The following is a 24904-nucleotide window of genomic DNA, read 5'->3' as shown; positions in this document are numbered from 1 at the left end:
GTATATGAGAGGAGCTTTGATAAATCTAAATAGATTACGTAGACGTAAACAAGGGGAAAAGCGAACAGAACTGGAAGATGAAATTAGGAAGAAAGAGCAAGAGTCAACTTGAAAACCAGGAGATATAAAGATGAAAGAAGCAATTACCTTATTAAAAGACCAATTTTAATATGTTGATCTCAGACCAGGTAGCCACTAGTCTGTTATATGCAAAACATAATACTTTCTGCAATGCAAAGAAATCTGGTAGATGGTTAGCATATCAGATTAGGAAAAAACAAAAATTTCATAACTGTCAGCACTCCTCCATTGAATAATTAGGAAAGAAAACCACGAGACTCCATCGATAGAAATCAAGTGTACTTTTACTAATTATAAATGATCAGAAGCGTAGCAAAGCGAAGACTGATTATTTAGGCGTGAAAGCAAATGATATATAGAATAACCCATTCCCTACCCCTTGGCATCCCAGTTACAGTCCAATCATAATTCTCCCAAGTGTCAGGTGTGAGATAACGTCGAAAGGCATCACCCAGATGGAATGTCGGTGCCGTTGGCCTTGGCGGGAAACCACCTCCGCATGCGCAGTAAGACAGGCAGCAGAAACTCCAGAACCTTCCTCCAGCACAATTAGTAATCCCCTCCCAAATACCATGCCTCCCCTCCCCGTTTCAGTGGCAGCCGAAGCAGCAGCAAAGCAGAGGCTGACAGTAACATAGCTAAATTGCACTACAGAAGTTTGATAATCATTAGTAACTTTGGCACTAGGATTCTGTTTTTTCTCAAAGCAATAAGAAATGAAAATAGACCAGCAAAGGAGGGAGGGAGGGAGGGAGTGCGTTGTTTCCCGAGAAAGCATAAATCACAATCTTAGTCCTCAAAATCCTTTTATATTTAGACAGCTGTGAAGATTGCGACAGACGTCTGCTTGAGTTGCCACAGTCCTTCAGGGCAACGGTGATAAGCACCCACCTTTATCTCCCCTGAAACGCTGCCAGAGTCCTGTTCTGACCCTCCCTTCTTTGTTCGTTCACAGACGACAGTCAGACAGACTTAAAAGGAAATAACTTTATCAGTCCTGGCTCGCGCTGGCTGCGAGCCCAAAATAAACATAGATAAAGTCTCTGGCAACAAGGGGTTATGCAACAGAATGCAGAAACAAAACTCTTACAAGCACCAGGTTTTCAAGAAGCAAAATCACTTATCCAAGTGTCTCACAAACTCAAACAGGAACGGAAGTGAATTCTCCATAAACGAACGAAGAAGGTTGACTTCTGCCACCAGGGCGTGGCACCATCAGTCCTTTTATCCATAGGAGAAGACTCTAGCGAGCAACAGCTGTGTGTAATCACCTCCTATGAGTCCTCAATTGTGCCTTACGTCGGTCAGCTCTTCTCCTACGTGCATCCCGAAATGACTCACAGGAGGGTTCTTTTTTTATTATTATTTTTTATTTTATCAATTTCATATATACATTCCCAATTATATGATCTCATAACTGTTATTAATAATATGTATTTATAACAATTTTTCCCTACAGTTGACAATATACTTGAAGATTGCTTTCTTAACATCCCATAGATCCATCTTATCTTACAACGGTACTACTTCTTCTTCCCTCCCTCCCTCTTTCCTTCCCTCGTTTCTTCTCTCCTACTCCCCTTCCTTCTCTCCCTCCTTCCCCTTCTCTCCTTCCCTCCTTCCTTCCCTCCTTCCTTCCTTCCCTTTCTTTTCTCCTTCTCTCCTTCCTTTCCCCCTTCCTTTCCTCCTTCCTTTCCCCCTTCCTTCTCTCCTATATTCCCTCCTTCCTTCCCTCCTTCCTTCTCTCCTTCCTTCCCTACTTTCTTCTCTCCTTCTCTCCTTCCTTCCCTCCTTCCTTCCCTATACAGGAGGGTTCTTACTCAGCCTCTCTTGTCTCCTCCCCGCTGATCCAAGGCTCAGTCAGTACCTGGGGACCAACTAGTCTCTCTGAGCCCTTCTCGGAGTCAGACCCCTGTCCAGAGCCCTCCTCCTCTTCCAAGCATGACTCATAAGGCCCCTCGCTGTCAGAGTCTGATAACAGCTCCCAAGGGTCTAGCCAAGTCACAACAGAGACCTATTCACCAATTGTTTTTGCAAGGCCAAACGGCGCACAGAATCAAACGGAGCTTCTCAGAGCTTGAACCGACTATATGAACGAATTGCTTCCTGCAAAGGCTCAGGCCCATTAGCACTTCTTTTGTGTCTTATGCCAATCATCTCCAAGCCTTACTCCCCAATCGCCCCTTTTTTCTTAACTGTTCATGCATTTTGGTAGCTCTGTGCATCTGCATACTGGGAACAGGCTCCCTTGTTCTTCTGCCTCGCTGATGTCAGGCTCCGGAGGCTCCGGAAGCAGCACGTAACTCCCAGATGGCCCTGGCCCCCTCTCTGCCTCTGACACAGAGCCCTCCTCCCAGCCTTCCCGAAACTCCAGGGCTGGCCCAGGTTCCTCCCCAGAATCCCCATTGTCCGACTCTGCTGCCAGCTCCGCAGGCCGCCAGCAGACCACGATGCGAGTGAGTGAGTGACAGGGAGCAAGTGAAGGTCAGAAAAACACTCACAAAACGTCAGTGCGGTTGTAACTTTGAATAGTCCCTAAATGAACAGTTGTAAGTCAAGGGCAACCTATACTCTATGTCAGAGTTCCAAACAGCATCCAAAAATAAATCAGAATCCAGGCAAAGTATTGCTGAAAGTTCCGACTTATGGAGAGAGCCACGTTGGCACATCTGGGAAAACCCGAATCTGAAAGCTTCCCGGTTTCCCCCACCCAGTTGAAAATTCAAGTTCTTGCCCCCCACACCCACAAGTCCATCCCATGGTCCAATCTCCCACTGCCATGCTGGCATCTCCACCCATCCAGTTCCGGTTAGGTGCAGAGGTGCAGATACAAAGGATAATGACCTTGGCTTTCCAGAAAGAATGTTGTTATGGCTACATAGCATCTAACTCCATACAAACCCTTAATAGAACATGAGAAAATGCATGGTAGAATAATGGAAAGTGTGGCATGCCAAAGACTCAAAAGAAAAGAGGGCTGCAGGCCTGACACCATCCTTGCTAGCCACAGCAGACTGGTTACACAAGACATGTTTACATCAGAAGCCTTCACACTTGGCAAATGTAAAGCCTTGTGGACTTCAACTCCCAGAATTCCCCAGCCAGCCTTTTAAGACCACAGATTTTAAAACCTTATGACTTGAAGACCGCACACTTTGAAATTTGCTGACCGGGGAATTCTGGGAGCTGAAATCCACCCATCTTAAAAGCTTCCAGGCTGGAGAATTCTAGGAGTTGAAGTCCAAACTTCTGAAAGCTTGCTGTGACTGGGGAATTCTGGGTGCTGAAGTCCAGCTTCCTAAAGCTTCTAGTGTGGAGAATTCTGGGAGTTGAAGTCCACACATTTACAAGCTGCAGAGGTTGAGAAACACTGCTGGAGAGCAAAAGAAGGAGCAGGTTAAACCAGTGTTTCTCAACCTTGGCAACTTGAAGATGTCCAGACTTCAACTCCCAGAATACCCCAGCCAGCGAATGCTGGCTGGGGAATTCTGGGAGTTGAAGTCCGGACATCTTCAAGTTGCCAAGGTTGAGAAACACTGGGTTAAACGACTCATTGGCTTTGAGTCTATTATATTGCCTCTATGGTCGTTCTCAATTCCCAGAAAGAAGCCTTTTCTCAATTCTAGTTCCATTTTTTAAAAATCATCCGGATGGTTGTCATCGTCTAAGGGAAGCAGGCCCCCTAGCAGAATTAAATCTTCAGCAGGGTCTCCCTATAGAAAGTCATGGGAGGCAGAACCATCAATCAATCCAACAGAATAGAGCTTGAAGGGGCCTTAGAGGTCTTCTAGTCCAATCCCTGCTCAAGCAGGAGAACCTATACTATTTCAGTTAGGTGGCTGTCCAAATCTCTTCCTGAAAAACCTCCAGTGATTTCTGGTGGCAAGCTGTTCCACTGGTTAATTGTCCTCACTGTTAGGAAATTTCTCCTTAATTCCAGGCTGCTCCTCTCCTTGATGAGTTTCCATCCCTTGTTCTTGTCCTGCCTTCTGGTGCTTCTCAAAATAATTTGGCATCCTCTCCTTTGTGGCAGCCCCTCAAATACTGGAAGGCTGCTATCATGTCCTCCCCTAGTCCTTCTTTTGCCAAGAGCGGCCAAACCAAAATCCTGCAGCCGTTCTTCATATGTTTTGGTCGCCATCTTGGTTGCTCTTCTCTGCATTTTTCCCAAAGTCTCAACATCTTGTAAAAGCTTCAGGCAAAAGCTGAAATCTGTAGTTGACACAGATATCTTCCTCGGCCATCCCAAAGATGGATGCTCCCTCTGCTGGAACAAGGCCCTTGGGTTGAAGTTTCCATCTTCCCCTTAGCCTCATCTTCCGCCCAAGAACCTGTTGAGCTCCTGCACATGGCTGAAAGTTCTAGATCCCACAACTTTCTACATCCACGGCAGAAGGAAGTAGAACAGGAGCCTCCAAACTTGGCAGGCTTTAAGACTTGTGGACTTCAACTCCTAGAATTCCCCGGCTGGCAAGCTTAAAGATGTGTGGACTTCAATTCCCAGAATTCCCTAGTTAAGAAGCTTTTGGAAGTATGGACCTCATGCTGGCTGAGAGTCTGTAGAGATTCTCCGTCCTATAAGTCACAGTTGTCCCAAAGGTGCTTTTTTCAGGAGGCAACTGGACTTTCTAGGTTTTTTTTTGTTTGAAGGTGTTTCTCTTCTCATCCAAGAAGCTTCTTCAGCTCTGACTGGATGGTGGGGAAGGGAAGGATTTTATATTCCTTGCAGACAGCTGGTCATTTGCATCCTTTTAGAGGGTCGTTGAGGCCACTTGGGGGTTTATCTGTGTCCTCAGGGTCACCTGAGTGCTGCAAATGGTTCCTGTAGGAAGGATTTATATTCCTTGCAGGGAGCTGGTCATTTGCAACCTTTGAGAGGGTCATTGAGGCCACTTGGAGGTTTATCTCTGTCCTCAGGGTCACCTGAGTGGTGCAAATGGTTCCTGTAGTCTGCAATTTTTTCTTCTAGAAACCCATTCCTATTTCCCAGACCATTCCAAGGGTCTTCATCTCAAATTGCATAGCTAAACGTTTGTAGAGATTCTCCCATCCCAGAAGCTTCTTTAGCTCTGACTGAATGATGAGGAAGGGAAAGATTTATATTCCTTCCAGACAGTTGGTCATTTGCATCCTTTTAGAGAGTCATTGAGGCCACTTGGAGGTTTATCTCTGTCCTCAGGGTCACCTGAGTGGTGCAAATGGTTCCTGTAGTCTGCCATTTTTTCCTCTGGAAATCCATTCTTACTCCCCCACCATTCCAAGGGTCTCCATCCCAAATTGTATAGCTAATAGTCTGTAGATTCTCAGTCCTCCAGGTCACGGTTGTCCCAAAGGGGCTTTTTCAGGAGGCAACTGGACTTTCTTGTTTTTTTTATTTTGAAGACGCTTCACTTCCCAAGCGAAGAAGCTGAGGAAGCTTCTTGGATGAGAAGCAAAACATCTTCAAAGAAAGAACAAGGAAGTCCAGTTGCCTCCTGAAAAAGCACCTTTGGGACCTGCTGGTTGAGGACTTCTGGGAGTGGAGGCCCAAGCTACTGAGGTTGCAAAACACTGCGCTCAAAGCCTTTGACCTGGAGCCCCAGGTGGGTTTTCCTGAGCCACCTGCCCATTTCTGCCTGCCAACTGTGACATCACGCATGATGCCAAGGCTGACTGTTGGGAAGGGCTGTGGCCCTCAAGGGAAAAAAACTCTTAATTTTGCCCCCCCTGGCATGAAAAGCACACTCTCCCTTCCTCGGTATCTTTAAGGGGGAGAAATCGCACCAGACTCCGTACAGCTGAAGTCCCAAACTCTTTTGCTCAAGAAGCGTCCTTCACTCCCTCTCCTTGCATTGACGGTTTCCGAAGAGCTGCCCAGATCCAGCCAAGATGTTTCTTTTTGCCACCAAAACCAAAACCCCCATCAGCACCTACACCGACTCCTACCGGCCTCCGAACACCATGAAGAAGGCTTTTGAGGAAGCGCCGATGACCCTCTGGAGCGAGAATAAGTTTGTCACCCAGGTACGTCTAGCATCAGACCGGGAGGCCAGGAAATTGTGGTCCACCAGGGGTGAAATCCAGCAGGTTCTGGAGAACCGGTAGCAGAAATTTTGATTAGTCCGGAGAACCAGTAGCAGAAATTTTGAGTAGTCCAGAGAACCTACCTATTAAGGTAGCTCTGCCTCATTGCTGCTCAATATGGTGTAGGCTCAGGATTATGGGATTGAAGTCCGGCACATATGGACTGTGTGGTCTGGGAAATGTTAGTCAAGATTAGTTGGCAGATCCGCTCCAGTTCCTCTGAAACAGCCATCCAAGCCCAAGATCAGAAGGAAAGCATCTCTCGGGACAAAAATGGGCTGGAAAATCCATTGGGTGTACATCAGAGCTGGAGTGGGGCTTGGAGGTCTTCTAGTCCACCCTCCTGCTCAAGCAGGAGACCGTTTCAGACAAATGAGTGTCCAATCTCTTCTTTAAAACCTCCAGTGGTGGGAGCACCTGGGAGTTTTTCCAACTCAGAGTGTCAAGAGGGGAAAAAAAGTCAAGAGCCACAGCCATACAATTAAAACCATGCACCTCCGCATGTATTGTGCGTGCAGGATATATATATAATATATCTAAATATATATATGTGTGTGTGTGTGTGTGTGTTGTATTTGTGCTGATAAATAAATAAAGGGAGACTAGTATAGATCTATTTCAAGCTATTTAGCTCTCATCAGCTAGCCATACCCTTACTGGGATTTGAACCTGGGCTATATGGCATACTAGGCACACTAGGCAAAGATCTTTATATATATATATATATATATATATATATATATATATATATATATATATATATATATATATATATATATATATATATATATATATATATATATATATATATATATATATATAAAGCAAGGCTTTGGTGGTGCGGAAGCAGTTGTCATCGGACTTTTGAGGCCTCCCTCCACCCTCCTGCAGACACAGACACAGACACACACAGACACACACAGACACACAGACACACACACGGAATCCCAGTACATCAAGAATTACTGTAAATAAGTCTGTGCATTAGCTTCAAAGCAATGGGCTCGTCCTTGTGAAACACCGCCCTCTATTGGCCAGGATGGGCATCTCAGCCTTTCCCAACATGGCCAACTGAGATGAACTGGGTTTGTCGTTGCTCCAGTTCCCCACCTGAAGGCTGGTCTGTGTAAGCAAGGTTTAATTTTGGAGACAGAGGTGGCCCAGGTCTATCTTGGGTCATTCGAAAGAAACCTGAAATTATAAGGATACAGAAAAATTATTTCCGGACAATCTGCTATTTGTGGGTTTGGCACAACCCGGCGTGACTCACGCAGGTGAGAGGGAAGAAACGAAACAGGGTTTGCCAGTGTGGAGCCAACAATGTTGGCCAAGCTGAGTTCAAACCCTCCCTGGAGTGCAGTTACGTCTGTGGCCTCTGCCTCCAAGCAGCTGAGTCCTTATTTCAGATGGAAGAGGTTAACTTTGGGTCATGAAACGCCTGGAAATGAACCATCAAACTCAAGGGAGGAGTAAGGACCTCACAGCCCTCCTCTTCCTCCCCCTGCTCCTCCTACCCTTCCTTGTAGCACTGGTGGAGTTATGTAGCTGGGTCATGGAACGTCTGCAAGAAAAGAACCAAGCTCAGAAGGCATCAAGGACTCCAGAATCTTTTCCTCCTCCTCCTCCTCCTCCTCTGGAAACCAAACTTCCCTGTAGCACTGATGAAGTTACATATTTGGATAATGAAATGTCTGTAAGGAAACAGTTAAACTCAGGGAACACCAAGGGTCCCACATTCCTCCTCCCCCTCCTCTCCTCTTCCCCTCTCCCTGCTCCCCCTCCTCCTTTCTGCAAACCACACTTCTTTGTAGCACTGATGCTGTTACCTAGTTGGGTCATGAGACGTCTACAAGAAAACAACCAAGCTCAGAGAGTACCAAGGACCCCACAATCTTTTCCTCCTCCTCCTCCTCCTCCTCCTCCTCCTCCTCCTCCTCCTCCTCCTCCTCCTCCTCCTCCTCCTCCTCCTCCTCTCCACAAACATCACTCCCTTCTAGCCCTGATGATGTTACCTAGTTTGGGTTATGAAACGTCTGCAAGAAAACCACCAAGCTCAGAGAGCACCAAGGACCCCACAGTCCTTCCTCCTCCTCCTCCTCCTCCTCCTCCTCTCCACAACTCCCCCTCTCTTCTAACACTGATGCTGTTACCTATTTGGGTGATGAAACGTCTGCAAGAAAACCACCCAGGGAGTCCTGCAGTCTTGAGGGACGAGACTTGGGGCATCCAACTATGGACTTGCCATGGGATGGAGTGTCTAGAGGTGGGGTGGGAAGGTCCAGGTCCCTCCGCCATATTTTAACATGCTGACCTTTTCTCTCTGAAGTAGTCAAAATCAATAAATGCAGCTAGTCCTTAATTTTTGTTTGGATTTACAGCAACCTCAGAAAGCTATTGTGAAATGTTATGCTGCCCTCGTTGTCCCATGACCAAATTTTGTCGAATTCACTTATTGGCCCAAAAACACCCATTCAAAAGAATGGCTTCGTACTTATGACCCCACAATTCAGACTTACAACGGTGGGATTTCTTATCACGACCACCATAAAAATGGTTGTAAAACTCAGTCTGGCCACCTGGGTGTCTTTGACTTCTGACTGTCACGACTTACAACCAAAATTTCAGTCCTCATTGCTGTTTTTACTGTTTTTTTTCCCTGTCTACATGGTTTATAATTCTATTTTTATGACATGGTAAGCTGCCCTGAGTTGTGGGATAGAGAGATGAGCTGCGTATACATGGAGTAGATGAATAGATAAATAAAATTGCAGCAGATGTAAAATAGCAACTTAGTTTTCAAACATTTAAAAAAAGTCCCTTGGAGTTGAGCAGTTTCTAAATGCAAATGAATGAATGAATTAATTAATTAATTAATCTCATCCATACAGAATTATACCAGGTAATTTCCAATCCAGGGATAATGAGCCCATCCAAAGCCAAAAGCCAGCGTACATTTTCCATTTTTAGAAAAATAAAATTTTATTGGAAGTTATAAAGGCAACACAAAAACTCACACCAGCTAGGACAAAATAGGGAGAACAAAGAAAGAGAGAGAAGGAACAAGAAAACACACCACAAAACGGCAGTAAGAAATAAAAAGACATTTTAAAAAGTTTCCCCGTTTTTCTCTGCAGCTCTGATTTTTAAATTACCTCTTTGCTCTGTGATTACCCCAAAAAATCTCAAAGCTTTTTCTATTATCCATTTTCTTTCCTGATCATTAAAACCACAAATGATTTTTTCCTCCTGCTATTCCATGCCAAAATAGTCTCTGTAAGGTTTTTCCAGTCAGCCATAAATGTAGAAAAAGCAGCATATTTTTTTCCCCTTCAAGATGTAGACGGAATATCTTTTCACTGTCCTCCGAGTAGTTCAATACATTCTAATTTGTCATAAAGCAATAAGATGTAAGTGGCCAATTCATCCTTACAGGTCTTCCTCGGTTTACAAGCTTTCTTTTAGTGACTGTTCAAAGTTATAACGGCACTGGGGGGAAATGACAATATTTCACACTTAGCGACCGTTGTGGCAGCATCCCCACAGTCCCTTGATCCAAATTCAGACACTTGGCAACTGTTTCATATTTATGACCATTGCAGTCTCTAAGGGTCACGTGTGGAGGAGGACGGTGGGATCAGTGGTGGGTTTACAATTTTTTTACTACTGGTTTGCTCGTGGGCAGAAGGATCCGGGAGGAGCCTTCTGCTTCTGCCACGAAAGGTTCGCCCGAACCGGGCCGAACTGAGAGCAACCACTTCTGTGTGGGATCCTTGATGCTCTCTGAGCTTGGTTGTTTTTGTGCAGATGCTTCAAAACCTAACGGGACAACATAATTAGTGCTAGGAGGGTGTGGTGTTGGAGGGGGAGGAGGAGAATGACTGTGGGGTCCTTAATGCTCCCTGAGCTTGGTTGTTTTCTTGCAGACATTTCATGGCCCATCTAGGTAACATCATCAGTGCTAGAAGGAAGTGGGACTTGGGGAGGAAGAGGAGGAGAAGGAGGAGGAGGAGGAGGAGGAGGAGGAGGAGGAGGAGGAGGAGGAGGAGGAGGAGGAGAATGACTGTTGGGTCCTTGGTGCTCTCTGAGCTTGGTGGTTTTCTTGCACACATTTTATTACCTAACTAGGCAACATCATCAGTGTTAGAAGGAAGTGGGACTTGGGGAGGAAGAGGAGGAGAAGGAGGAGGAGGAGGAGGAGGAGGAAGAGGAGGAGGAGAAGGAGGAGGAGGAAGAGGAGGAGAAGGAGAATGACTGTGGGGTCCTTAATGCTCTCTGAGCTTGGTGGTTTTCTTGCAGACATTTTATTACCTAACTAGGCAACATCATCAGTGTTAGAAGGGAATAGTGCTTGCAGAGAGGAGGAGGAGGAGGAGGAGGAGGAGGTGGTGGTGGTAGATGAGGAAGAGGAAGAGAAGGAGGGGGAGGAGGAGGAGGAGGAGGAGGAGGAGAATGACTGTGGGGTCCTTGGTGCTCTCTGAGCTTGGTGGTTTTCTTGCAGACATTTTATTACCTAACTAGGCAACATCATCAGTGTTAGAAGGGAATAGTGCTTGCAGAGAGGAGGAGGAGGAGGAGGAGGAGGAGGAGGAGGTGGTGGTAGATGAGGAAGAGGAAGAGAAGGAGGGGGAGGAGGAGGAGGAGGAGGAGAATGACTGTGGGGTCCTTGATGCTCTCTGAGCTTGGTTGTTTCCTTGCAGACATTTCATGGCCCATCTAGGTAACATCATCAGTGCTAGAAGGAAGTGGAACTTGGGGAGGAAGAGGAGGAGAAGGAGGAGGACGAGGAGGAAGAGGAGGAGGAGGAGGAGGAGGAGGAGGAGGAGGAGGAGGAGGAGGAGGAGGAGAATGAGAATGACTGTGGGGTCCTTAATGCTCTCTGAGCTTGGTGGTTTTCTTGCAGACATTTTATTACCTAACTAGGCAACATCATCAGTGTTAGAAGGGAATAGTGCTTGCAGAGGAGGAGGAGGAGGAGGAGGAGGAGGAGGTGGTGGTGGTGGTGGTGGTGGTGGTGGAGGAGGAGGAGGAAGAGGAAGAGGAAGAGGAAGAGGAGGAGGAGGAAGAGGAGGAAGAGGAGGAGGGGGAGGAAGAGAAGGACTGTGGGATCCTTAATGCTCTCTGAGCTTGGCTGTTTTCTTGCAGACATTTCATGCCCCATCTAGGTGACATCATCAGTGCTAGAAGGAAGTGGGACCTGGGGAGGAGGGGGAGGAGGACAACTGTGGGGTCCTTGATGATCACTTAGCTGTTTTCTGGCAGACATTTCAATACCCAACTAGGAAAAAAACCATCAGTGCCACTGTGTGAGCAGTACTACCGATACCACTGTAGCACTGAGGACGTTCCCTAGTTGGGCCCTGAAACGTCTCTCAGAGCATCCCCCAGTTTGACCCTGAGCTAGAAACATTCTCTTCTCTTGGACATTCCTCACAGCAACCAGTTACGGAACACCGAGGTCCTCTTTTGCAGAGGGGAGCAAGCCCCTAGTGGGCGGGGCCTTGGATGGGGGTACCCCGATCCAGAAGGCAGGTTCCCCAAAGAGAAAGCCCCTGCCCTTCCCTCCCTCCCCCCCTGCTCCCCTCTTCTCTGCTCCCCTGTATTATGGCTGCTCTCCATGACTGTGACATCACAGCTGAGCTAGAACCGGTGTAAGGGTGAGTGAGCTTGGAGGGCCATTAGCAGCCAGTAGTTATTAGTTAGTAAGAGTACAAAGAGTCCTCCTTTTTTATTTTCTTATCAGCCGAAGGCGGGGTGAAGCCCCAAACCCCTTTTGATAGGCTATCTAGAGAGTTGTAGAGAATCAGGTTGATGCCCAAGGGAGCATCTTTGAAAGAGGCTCGTCTGGAATCATGTTCATCTTTGCGCATAAAACTGAAACGCCTCTCAGCACCTACACAGATTCCTTCCGGGTTCCGGTGGTTAGGAAACACGTCTACCAGGAGCCGTCTGTCCAGCAATGGACTCCCAACGAACATATCACCAAGGTAATAATCCGTTGCGGAGTATCCCTTGAGGAATCTCTAAGAAGGGCTGGGTGGAGATAAGGATGACTTCCAAATGTAAGATTAAAACCGAAGCAGGAGGACTGAAGGGCTGGTTTCCTTTTCTATTTTTCCAATATATATATTTTATATTTTTTATTCTCTTACATGCCATTGTAAGGATACATTCACCTAATTGTAATTCGTCTTTACCTTTGTCATTCTTATACATTTGTTATTCCACTTAATAGGTTATAATATACAATTTGGGTTGCTTTATTTACCATCCCTTCCTGTTGTAACACCACCAGCTTTTCCCTTTCTTTTCTCCCTTCCTCCCTTCTCTACTTCCTTCCTCCTCTTCTTCCTTCTTCCCTTACCTCTCCCCTACTCCTCTCTTCCTCTTCCCCTTCGTACCCTCTTCTCCTTCTCCTTCTCTCCCTTCCATCCTCCTCTCCTTACCTCTTTCTTCTTTCCCTCCTCTTCTTCCCCTTCCTTCTTCCCTTACCTCTCCCTTACTCCTCTCTTCCTCTTCCCCTTCCTACCCTCTTCTCCTTCTCTTTCTCTCCCTTCCATCCTCCTCTCCTTACTTCTTTCTTCCTTCCCTCCTCTTCTTCCCCTTCCTTCTTCCCTTACCTCTCCCTACTCCTCTCTTCCTCTTCCCCTTCCTATCCTCTTTCTCCTTCTCTTTCTCTCCCTTCCATCCTCCTCTCCTTACCTCTTTCTTCTTTCCCCGTCTTCCAGACAAACGGTTGTCCAATCTCTTCTTGAAATCCTCCAGTGATGGAGCACCCACAACTTCTGGAGGCAAGTCGTTCCATGGATTACTTGTTAACAGAATAACAAAGTTGGAAGGGACCTTGGAGGTCTTCTAATCCATCCCCCTGCTCAAGCAGGAGCCCCTTTGCCATTCCAGACAAATGGCTCTCCAATCTCTTCTTAAAAACCTCCAGTGTTGGAGCGCCTACAACTTCTGGAGGCAGGTTGTTCCATTGGCTAATTGTTCAAACTGTTAGGAAATTTCTCCTCAATTTCAGGTTGCTTCTCTCCTTGATTAGTTTCCATCAATTGCTTCTTGTCCTGCCTTCAGGTGCCTTCAGGTTCTTTGGAGAATAGCTTGACCCCCTCTTCTTTGTGGCAGCCCCTTAGATACTGGTTTTAGGGCACAACTATGAGATCTTTTCCTTGAGTTGATTGCAAAATATAAGGATTCCAGAGTCTGGCAGTACCTGTGATCCTAAATGTGTGGGATTTGTAAACACCTGAGACCAGGTGTGTTGCCTTCTAAGGCTATGGAAGGACTTAGCTGGTGTTTGGGCCAAAGGTTTGTGTGTTGTCTTTGAGAGGAGATCATAAATACACCCATCTGTGGTACCTTGAAAATATTGTAGTAGTCACCAAATGTCAGCATGGATCCCTCTCTCTCTCTCATTCTCTCTTTCTCATTCTTTCTCTCTCATTCTCTCTCTCTCCCCCCATTCTCTCTCTCTCACGCTCGCTCGCTCACTCTCATTCTCTCTCTTTCTCTCTCACATTCATTCTCACTCTCTGTCTCTCTGTCTCATTCTCTCTCTTTCTCTCTCACGCTCATTCTCAAGCACACACACACACACTGACTCTCTCATGGTCTCTCATTCTCTCTCTCTCTCTCTCTCTCACACACACACACACACTCATTCTCTCTTTCTCTCATGCTCCCTCTCCCTCTCTGACTCACTCTCTCTCTCACACACACACACACACACACACTCTCTCTCACACACACACACTCATTCTCTCTCTCTCTCACACACACACACTCATTCTCTCTCTCTCTCTCACACACACACACACACTCTCTCTCTCACACACACACACTCTCACTCTCTCTCTCTCTCACACACACACACTCATTCTCTCTCTCTCTCACACACACACACACTCTCTCTCTCTCACACACACACACTCTCACTCTCTCTCTCACACACACACACTCATTCTCTCTCTCTCTCACACACACACACACTCATTCTCTCTCTCTCTCACACACACACACTCATTCTCTCTCTCTCTCTCACACACACACACACACTCTCTCTCTCTCACACACTCTCACTCTCTCTCTCTCTCACACACACACACTCATTCTCTCTCTCTCTCTCACACACACACACTCATTCTCTCTCTCTCACACACACACACACACACTCTCTCTCTCTCACACACACACACTCTCACTCTCTCTCTCTCTCACACACACACACTCATTCTCTCTCTCCCACATTCTCTCTCTCTCACGCTCGCTCACTCATTCTCTCTCTCGCACTCAAACTCATTCTCACTCTCTGTTTTATTCTCTCTCTTTCTCTCACCCTCATTCTCACTCTCTCTGTCTCATTCTCTCTCTTTCTCTCTCACGCTCATTCTCAAACACTCACACACTATCTGACTCTCTCTGACTCTCTCATGATCTCTCTCATTCTCTCTCTTTCTCTCTCTCTCACACTCTTTGACTCTAACTGTCTCTCTCTCTCAAACACACACACTCACTCATTCTCTCTTTCTCTCATGCTCCCTCTCCCTCTCTGACTCTCTCTCTCACACTTACTCTCTCTCTCTCTCTCTCACACACACACACACATACACACACTCTCTCTCTCTCTCTCATTCTCTCTCTCCAACATTCTCTCTCTCTCACGCTTGCTCACTCTCTCATTCTCTCTCTCGCTCTCAAACTCATTCTCACTCTCTGTCTCATTCTCTCTCTTTCTCTCTCACACTCATTCTCAAACACACACACACTCTGACTCTCTCTGTCTCTCTCATGGTCTCTCTCATTCTCTCTCTCTCACACACACACTCTTTGACTCTAACTCTCTCTCTCTCTCTCTCTCATGCTCACTCTGACTCTCTCTCTGACTCTCACACTCTCTCACTCTAATTTTTAATTTAACCTACATTTTTTTCAGTTAGGAAAAATAGCCCCCAAAATTTGCCAAACCAGACATGCCTCATTTAACAACTGCCTTGCTTAGACGACCAATTGTGGTTCTAAGTCGCAGGCCAAGGGCCACCTCTGCCTCTTGATGACTCGTGTGAATGACACACGTCAAGATCTCACCCTCTAAACGGGCTCAGAGATGACCTTATTGGAACCAAGCAGAGACGGTTACCACAACACCCAGCCAAACATACTTTAAGCCAAGGAAACGAGGCTTAGCTCCACCCTGACTCCCTGTGGTATAAGAGGAACCGATGGGAAATCACAGCCAGATCTTTCAAGAGTCTGTTACTAAAAGCTACCTCGATAGTTCCTCTCTGACGTTTAGAATTCGTTCTCCTGGTCTTTGCTACCTGGAAGAGCTTCACAATCCTTCACAACTGTGAGTCTCCCAGCAGCCTTTCCCTCGCAGCGGAGAGCTTTGCTTTCTGGATCCCTCTGGAGTTGAAAGTCCTTCCTTAGGGTGTCCTGGAGAGGTTGTGAAGACAGAAATTTAGGGTCCTTGGTGCTCCTGAGGTTGGTTGTTTCCTTGCAGACTTTTCACGACCCAACTAAGCGACATAATCAGTGCTAGAAGGGAGGGGGGTTTGCAGGAAGGAGTAAATTGTGAAGTCCTTGGTGCTCTCTTCTGATTTTTCATCATGCTTTCTGACTTAGAAACTATCATTTCTCAACAATCTAAAACTGAAGAATTCGAGGAAGCCTGGTGCTCAGACGAATCAGCCATCAACGGGCACAGAGAGATAAATTTCATTTCATTTATTAGGTTTGTATGCCGCCCTATTCCCGAGAGGCTCAGGGCGGCTTACAATAAAAAGGGAGGGGATATAAACATAAAATAAAAACAAACAATTTAAACAAACAATTTAAAATACAACAACAGCCGTAACCTCGAAGGGGGCTGGATAGTTCAATAGCCCCAGGCCTGCCGGAACAGCCAGGTCTTAACCGCTTTGCGGAAGGCCAGAAGAGTAGTAAGGGTCCGGATCTCCACGGGGAGATCGTTCCAGAGGGCCAGAGCAGCTGCAGAGAAGGCCCTCCCCGGAGGAGTCGCCAGCCGACATTGGCCAGCAGATGGAATCCGGAGGAGGCCTAGTCTGTGGGATCTGATAGGTCTTTGGGAGGTGAATGGCAGGAGGTGGTCTCTCAAGTAACCAGGTCCGATGCCATGAAGGGCTTTATAAGTGACGACTAGCGCCTTGAAGCGTGTCCGGAGACCAATGGGCAGCCAGTGCAGCTCGCGGAGGATAGGTGTTACGTGGGTGTACCGAGGTGCGCCCACAATCGCTCGCGCTGCTGAAGTCTTCGAACGCTCTTCAAGGGCAGCCCCATGTAGAGCGCGTTACAGTAGCCATAAAGTCATAAAGATGAGTCCAGTCATCTTAAACACGATTAACTAGACCAGTGTTTCTCAACCTTGGCAACTTGAAGATGTCTTCAAGTTGCCAAGGTTGAGAAACACTGAACTAGACCTCCAAACATTGGGAGGGGAACTCTAGCCAGAGGTATTCTGGGAGTTGAAGTCCACCCATGTTAAACTGGCCACAGTTTGAGAAACGCTGGTCTAGGCCTCCAAACATGGAGAGAATGTGACCCATCCGGCAGGATTCTGGGAGTTGAAATCCACAGATGCTGGCTGGGGAATTCTGGGAGTCGAAGTCCAGGTCTATGTTAAATTTACCAAACTGGACATACAGGTGGGGGGAAAAAGTGACATATTTGGGTATCCGATTGGCATCAAGGTATGTAACATTAAAGGAGGACAACTATTATAAGGTGAGAAAAATAAATATAAATAGATCTGGAAAGATGGGAAAACCTACAATTATCTTTAATGGGAAGAATAGCCGTAGCAAAGATGAATATGTTACCCAGATTATACTTATTCTAAACAATACCAATAAAATTAAGAGAAAAAATACTTTGAAAGTATAAATAAAATAGTTGGGAAATACATATGACAAGGGGAAAAAGCAAGAATTAATATAAAAATGTTGCAAGATACAAGAGCCGAGGTGGTGCAGTGGTTAAATGCAGCACTGCAGGCTACTTCAGCTGCAGTTCTGCAGTTCGGCTGTTCAAATCTCACCGGCTCAAGGTTGACTCAGCCTTCCATCCTTCCGAGGTGGGTAAAATGAGGACCTGGATTGTTGTTGGGGGCAATATGCTAACTCTGTAAACCGCTTAGAGAGGGCTGAAAGCCCTATGAAGCGGTATATAAGTCTAACTGCTATTGCTATTGCTAGCTCGAGGTGGATTTGGATTACCAAACTGGGAATTTTATTATCGAGCAGCGGGACCAACATGGATGAAAGAATGGATCTTATTGAGAAATAGAAGATTATTAACATTAGAGGAACCGTGATTTGCAACTAGGCTGGCGTGCTTTTTTGTGGTATGGTAAAAGTAAGGCATATGGTTATTTTCAAAGATGTTATGTTAGAAATGGATTATTATTATTTATTTATTTATTTGAAAATTTTATTAATTTCATATATACATTCACAATTATATGATCTCATAACTGTTATTAATAATATGTATTTATAACAATTTTTCCCCTACAGTTGACAATATACTTGAAATTGCTTTCTTACCATCCCATAGATCCATCTTATCTTACAACATTCCTACTTCTTCTTCCTTCCTTCCCTCCTTCCTTCCCTCCTTTCTTCTCTCCTACTCTCCTTCCTTCCCTCCTTCCTTCCCTCCCTCCTTCCCCCTTCTCTTCTTCCCTCCCCCTTTCTTCTCTCCTTCTCTCCTTCCCACCTCCTTCCCTGCTTCCTTCCCTCCTTCCTTCCCTCCTTTCTTCTCTCCTCCTCTCCTTCCTTTCCCCCTTCCTTTCCTCCTTCCTTCCTCCCTTCCTTCTCTCCTACATTCCCTCCTTCCTTCCCTCCTTTCTTCTCTCCTTCTCTCCTTCCTTCCCTCCTTCCTTCCCTCCTTCCTTCCCTCCTTGCTTCCCTCCCTCCTTCCCTCCCTCCTTCCTTCCCCCTTTCTTCTCTTTCTTCTCTCCTTCCTTCCTTCCTCCTCTCCTCTCCTTTCCCTTCTCTTTCTTATTAACATGAGAAAGAGTAAAAGGGAAACATTATTTAGAAATACCAATGTGGTTTTCAAAAATGGAAGCATTGACACATCCGAATACTAGTAGTATGAAAGATATTATTAGATATAAAGATATCTTAACAGAAAGGAGGGGGAAACTAAAAAAAAAACCAAGAATTAGAAGAATAAGGGATTGATATAGGATGGTTTTCACAATTGCAGATACAATCAAGATATGAAAAAGATAAAAGGGAGGATGGTTTTAACTTGGGAAGTTCAGAGTTGGATAAGATACTTATGGGAACGGAAGAAAGAATAATCAAGAAATTACCGTATTTTTCGGAGTATAAGACGCACCTTTTTTCCTCAAAAAGAGGCTGAAAATCTGGGTGCGTCTTATACACCGAATACAACATTTTTTGCCTCCTGAAGCCTTGCCCCTTCACCAAAATGGCCTTGCATACCCTTATGGAGGCTTTCAGAGAGCTCCTGGGGGCTGGGGAGGGCAGAAATGAGCGAAAAACGGTCCGTTTTTCTGCCCCCCCCCCAGCCCCAGCAGCACCCTATAAGCCTCCATAAGGCTATGCATGTGATTTTTTTGACAAAAAACGGGCCCATTTTCCATGAAAACGGGCCGTTTTGGGGAGGTTTGCAGAGTGCAAAAACTTTTTTTTCCTTTTGGGAAGCTCTTTAACTGATTGATGAGAATGAGATTGATCAAGTGCTGTGCCAGCAGAAACAAAATCTTAGGTGCTGCAGATTGTCAACAATTTCCTTCTCCAGCACATGGATAAATACACCTGGAAACATCTACCTATCTACCTACTCTCTCTCTCTCCCTACCAATCTACTGTATTTCTCTCTCCCTCTATCTACCTACGTGCCTACCTACTCTCTCTCTCTCTCTTTCCCTACCTATCTACTGTATTTCTCTCTCTCTATTTCTCTCTCTCTCTATCCCTCTACCTACCAACCTATCTACTCTCTCTCTCCCTACCTATCTACTGTATTTCTCTCTCTCTTTCTATTTCTCTCTCTATATCCCTCTACCTACCTACATACATACTCTCTCTCCCTACCTACCTACTGTATTTCTCTCTCTTTCTCTCCCTCTCTACCCCTCTATCTACCTACCTATTTTTTTTCAATTTGCCTCTTCAAAACCTTGGTGTGTCTTATACTCTGGTGCGTCTTATACTCTGGTGCGTCTTATACTCCGAAAAATACAGTATATAGCCATCTAATAAGAACTAGGCTGGAAGAAGAAATGGTTAAAGATACAATGCTAACTTCGGCAAAGAACTTTGGCTACACATTGAGCTAGAAAAGTGGCAACAACTATGGGAAAGGAACTATAAATTAACCCTGTCAGCAGCTTCCAAAAAAACCTATACAAAATGTTTTACAGATGGCACATGTCACCAGAAAAATTAGCAAAAATGTTTAAAGACAAGTCAGCGAAATGTTGGAAATATCAACAAGCAACAGGTTTCTATTATCATATAGCAATAGCAATAGCAGTTAGACTTATATACCGCTTCATAGGGCTTTCAACCCTCTCTAAGCGGTTTACAGAGTCAGCATATCGCCCCCAACAACAATCCGGGTCCTCATTTTACCCACCTCGGAAGGATGGAAGGCTGAGTCAACCCTGAGCCGGTGAGATTTGAACCGCCGACCTGCAGAACTAGCAGTCAGCTGAAGTGGCCTGCAGTACTGCACCCTAACCACTGCGCCACCTCGGCTCTATATGTGGTGGACATGTGCAGAAGCAAGGAAATATTGGACTAAAATAAGAGCACGGCTAGAGAAAATGTTATAACAAGAAATAGAATCTAGACCAGAGATATTTTTACTAGATATCATCCCAGAGAAACTTAAGAAAGAGGATACCTTTTTTGATTATACATGTAACTGCAGCAGCGAGAATTGTATTTGCCCAGAATTGGAAATTAAATAAGTTACAACAGATGAAGAGATAATTAAAAAAAGATATTAGATTGTGCAGAGATAAGCAGGTTGACAATCAAAATAAAAGATAAAGAGGAATCGGTGTACTTGAAGACATGGGGAAGATTTTATGAGTGGCTAGAGAAAGGAAGATAGGAAAAGAAAGGAGGGAAAAGATACAGAACCCAGGCGATGCACTATTAAATGGAAAAGGGGGGGGAGGGGGAAAACAGGAAAGAAAATATTAAATATATAAGTATATATCTAAGAGCGAGACATAAAGTGGGGGGATGTAGATAGGATAGATTAGGGAAGGTAAGGGAATAAGAAATGATACTAAATTATATTTGGGTTTGCGGAAATACCATCCCAAGGAAACATAAACTGAGATTTGAAAGAGATACCTATAACAACAGAAAAAGAGAGAGAGAGAAGAGGAGAGAATGAAAGGAAGATGGAGGAAAGAAGAAAGAGGTAAGGAGAGGAGGATGGAAGGGAGAGGGAGAAGAGGGTAGGAAGGGGAAGAGGGAGAGTAGGAGTAGGGGAGAGGTAAGGGAAGAAGGAAGGGGAAGAAGAGGGAAAGAAGAAAGAGGTATGGAGAGGAGGGTGGAACGGAGAGGAAGAGAGGGAGAAGAGGGTAGGAAGGGGAAGAGGGAGAGTAGGAGTAGGGGAGAGGTAAGGGAAGAAGGAAGGGGAAGAAGAGGGAAAGAAGAAAGAGGTAAGGAGAGGAGGGTGGAAGGGAGAGGAAGAGAAAGAGAGAGGGTAGGAAGGGGAAGAGGAAGAGTAGGAGTAGGAGTAGGAGAAAGTAAGGGAAGAAGGAAGGGGAAGGAGAGGAGGAAGGAAGGAAGGAGAGAAGGGAGGAAGGGAAAAAAGAAAGGGCAAATAAGGTGGTGTTACAAGAGGTGGAAGGGATGGTAAATAAAGCAACCCAAACTGTATATTATAACTTATTAAATGGAATAACAAATGTATAAGAATGACAAATGTAAAGAAGAATAACAATTATTTGATTTAATGGTTGTTAGAGAATAAAAAATTTTAAAAATTGAATTTTTTTTTTTACCAAGGTTGAGTAACGTTGGAGTAGTAGAGGAGAAAGAGAAGGCCTTGCCAACTCTTCAATTCTAGGTGTCCACATTCCCCACTTGAGAAGTCGTTTGCCCAGAAATGGTCCCTCCAAAGCCACCAAAGTTGACTTGCTCTCCTTCTGTCCGTAGGGCTTGACCATACCCAGAGTGGACCATCCCATCGACCAAGCCCACCTGGAGAAGATGGTGAAGAAGGCAGTGCAAGAGTACTCCTACAAGCACTCCATAGAACCAACGGCTTACCGGCCGTACAAATATTGGGTGTCCCGCGAAGAAGGTACTCAAGTTGTCATCAGCTCCTTCTCTTTGACCCTTGTTGCACCTTGATAGAGGTAGACCTGGAGTTAGGACCATCGTTGGTTGTTAACTGAGTCATGTCCAGTTTTAGGATCTTCTTTTGCCATGGTTGTTAAGTGAATCATTGCGGTCATTAAGTAAGTGCTTGTTGGAAGCCTTGATCTCGGGATATGGCAAACTTCATAAATGCATGCTGGTTAACAAGAGCCCAAATTTTGATCACATGACTCCGGGATGCAGCGACAGATATTAAATGTGGGTCCTGGTTGCAAATCACTGTTTTCAGTGCCGTTGTGAATTCAAACATTCTCTAAACGAACGGTTGTAAGTCGAGAACTACCTGTATATCTGTATTTCTCTGCTACACTAAGCCTTGGTTTGCTCAATAGCTATAGCAGTTAGACTTATATACCGCTTCATAGGGCTTTCAGCCCTCTCTAAACGGTTTACAGAGTCAGCGTATCGCCCCCAACAACAATCCGGGTCCTCATTTCACCCACCTCGGAAGGATGGAAGGCTGAGTCAACCTTGAGCCGGTGAGATTTGAACAGCCGAACTGCAGTCAGCTGAAGTAGCTGATTAGATAGATAGATAGATAGATAGATAGATAGATAGATAGATAGATAGATAGATAGATAGATAGGTAGGTAGGTAGGTAGGTAGGTAGGTAGGTAGGTAGGTAGGTAGGTAGGTAGATAGATGATAGATAGATAGATAGATAGATAGATAGATAGATAGATAGATAGATAGATAGATAGATAGATAGATGATAGAGAGTGAGTGAGAGAGAGAGAGAGAGAGAGATAAATAGATAGATAGAAAGAGAGAGAGAGAGAGGGAGAGATAGGTATAGGTATAGAGATAGAGAGAGAGAGAGATAGAGAGAGAGAGAGAGAGGTAGAGAGAGAGAGATATATATAAATAGCAATAGCCATAGCAGTTAGACATATACCGCTTCATAGGGCTTTCAGCCCTCTCTAAGCGGTTTACAGAGTCAGCATATTGCCCCCAACAACAATCCGGGTCCTCATTTCACCCACCTCGGAAGGATGGAAGGCTGAGTCAACCCTGAGCCGGTGAGATTTGAACAGCCGAACTGCAGAACTGCAGTCAGCTGAAGTAGCCTGCAGTGCTGCATTTAACCACTGCGCCACCTTGGCGCCACCATGGCTTATTAGAGAACCACAAATGGCTGGGGAATTCTGGGAATTGAAGTCCATTCATCTTCAAGCTTGCTGCCTGGGGAATTCTGGGAGTTGAAATCCACAGTTCGTAAAGGCCCATAGTTGTCAACTCCGGGCATAGACCTTGTACCCGCCGCTCTCTGGCGCCTGGCCAGATGTTGGCGATCTTCTTCCCTTGTGAGAATTCACAGCTAAAAAGGATTTCTCAGTGTTTGTCAGCCCTGATAAATTTGGAGAGTTTCCAGGGGAAGCAAAATCTACGCCGCAGGTTCTATTATTATTGAACCCATGAAGGAATCCTGAGTCACCCAATGGGGAGACGCCGTGCGATGAATCCGTTCGATCCCCATTCTTTCTAATTGCGGCTGACATTTCAAAGTCACGAAACATTTGGGGGCGATCTTCGCCTACTTTCAGCAGCCGAAAGAAGGAAAGAAATAGCTGCCTAAAGAGCAGAAGGAAGAACACACAAGATATAACCAGTAGTCTTCCACTTACAACGATTCATTTAGTGACCGTTCAAAGTTACACCACTTAACAACCGTGGCAAGAAAGGTCATATATTTTCGGGGCAAAACTCACTTAACAAATTTCTCACCTACTAACAGAAAATATTGGGACTCAGTTGTGGTTATAAATCGAGAACTACCCGCATTTATGATGTTCACAGTTTCCCGGGGTTACATGATCCCCATTTTGCGACCATCTGACAAGCAAAATCCATGGGTAAGCCAGATTCAATTAACATCCGTGTCACTAACTTAAACAACTGCAGTGATTCACTTAACAACCATGGCAGGAAAGTTGGTAAAAAAGGGACAAACTTACTTAGCAACTGACTCGCTGAGCAACTAACAGAATAACAGAGTTGGAAGGGACCTTGGAGGTCTTCTAGTCCAACCCTCTGCTCAAGCAGGAAACAGTTGGTGGCTTGGCGACCTGGCTGGGGGGCGGAGAGGGGAACCGGGCCACATGAGTGGCAGGCCGGAGTGCAACGCACGAAAAAAATGCCTCCGTTTTTGTGAAAATCAACCCGTTTTCCACCAATTTTTTCGCAAAACGGAGGTGTTTTTGCCTTCCCCCAGCCCTGCTGAAGCCTGCAGAGAACTCCTGAGGGTCGGGGAAGACAAAACCATTTTTTCACCTTACTGGGTAATTTGTAGGAGCTCCCCCCTTAGCTCTGGTGAGGCTGGAGAGCCCCCCCACTCCTGTCAAAACTTTTCACCATGGCTTGGTGAGGGGGTCATGTGACTGAGTGTGCGTGATTGACATCTAGCCACGCCCACCGAACCGGTAGTAAAAAAAAATTGAAATCCACCCTTGAACAGATCCCATTGTCCCCTCCCCACTCCACCCCCCGGGCTCCCCATGTGTCCTGGGTTTTAATATCTTTTTTTAATGTTTTTAACGGTATATGCTCTGCAACGTCCTTATAGCAGTTAGCAATAGCAGTTAGACTTATATACTGCTTCATAGGGCTTTCAGCCCTCTCTAAGCGGTTTACAGAGTCAGCATATCGCCCCCACAGTCTGGGTCCTCATTTCACCCACCTCGGAAGGATGGAAGGCTGAGTCAACCTTGAGCCGGTGAGATTCGAACCGCTGAACTGCAGATAACAGTCAGCTGAAGTGGCCTGCAGTACTGCACCCTAACCACTGCGCCACCTCGGCTCTCTTATGGCAAGCTGGTGGCCAATACATTTTACAAACAAACAAATGAATGAATATTTCCCGCCATGCCCTCAAGACTCCGGGTGCCACCCCCGACTCTCCCTTCCACTTGGGGTCTCCTGCTTCCCCCCCCCCCCCACACTCCCCCATTTCCTGAAAACCCTCCTTTCTCTTCCAAACCCAGAAAAATTCAACCCGGTCTTTGTCGGCAATGACAGATATGCGACGTGGAGGACCGGGCCGTACAACAGCGCAGCCTGGAACCGATATACCACGTACTTGCCACGGATCCCCAGGGTAAGCCACGCTCGGGGGGGGGGGCTGCTTTTCTCCAGGAATGGGGAAGAGGTTAAGAAACAGTTGGGGGTGCTGGGGGGAATCTTATCCTGTGGGGGGGCACACCCACAATGCATAGGGAATCTCCCCATTCAGTTGTCCTTTTCAAGAGGCCACTGGACTTTCTATTTTTTCGTTGAAGATGTTTCGCTTCTCATCCAAGAAGCTTCTTCCGGTCTGACCGGATGGTGGGGAAAGGAAGGATTTATATTCCTTGCAGGCAGCTGGTCAT

At 45.8% G+C, this 24904-nt stretch overlaps 1 protein-coding gene across 1 annotated transcript in view; it reads left to right on the top strand.

Moving 5' to 3' along the window:
* Positions 1-5949: 5949 nt before the first annotated feature.
* The window catches only part of C3H9orf24 (chromosome 3 C9orf24 homolog), a 34311-nt gene continuing 15356 nt past the window's right edge, over positions 5950-24904 (top strand). Inside the window, exons 1-3 of the mRNA XM_032214619.1 lie at positions 5950-6084; positions 21315-21462; positions 24521-24633. Of these exons, the coding sequence (XP_032070510.1) occupies positions 5950-6084; positions 21315-21462; positions 24521-24633 (396 nt within the window). The remainder of the gene's footprint in view (positions 6085-21314; positions 21463-24520; positions 24634-24904) is intronic.

Source organism: Thamnophis elegans, chromosome 3 (assembly GCF_009769535.1).
Source record: "Thamnophis elegans isolate rThaEle1 chromosome 3, rThaEle1.pri, whole genome shotgun sequence".
In the NCBI taxonomy this organism is placed as follows: Eukaryota; Metazoa; Chordata; class Lepidosauria; order Squamata; family Colubridae; genus Thamnophis; species Thamnophis elegans.
Note: the sequence above shows the minus strand (reverse complement) of the source record. Positions and strands in the feature narration are given on the sequence as shown.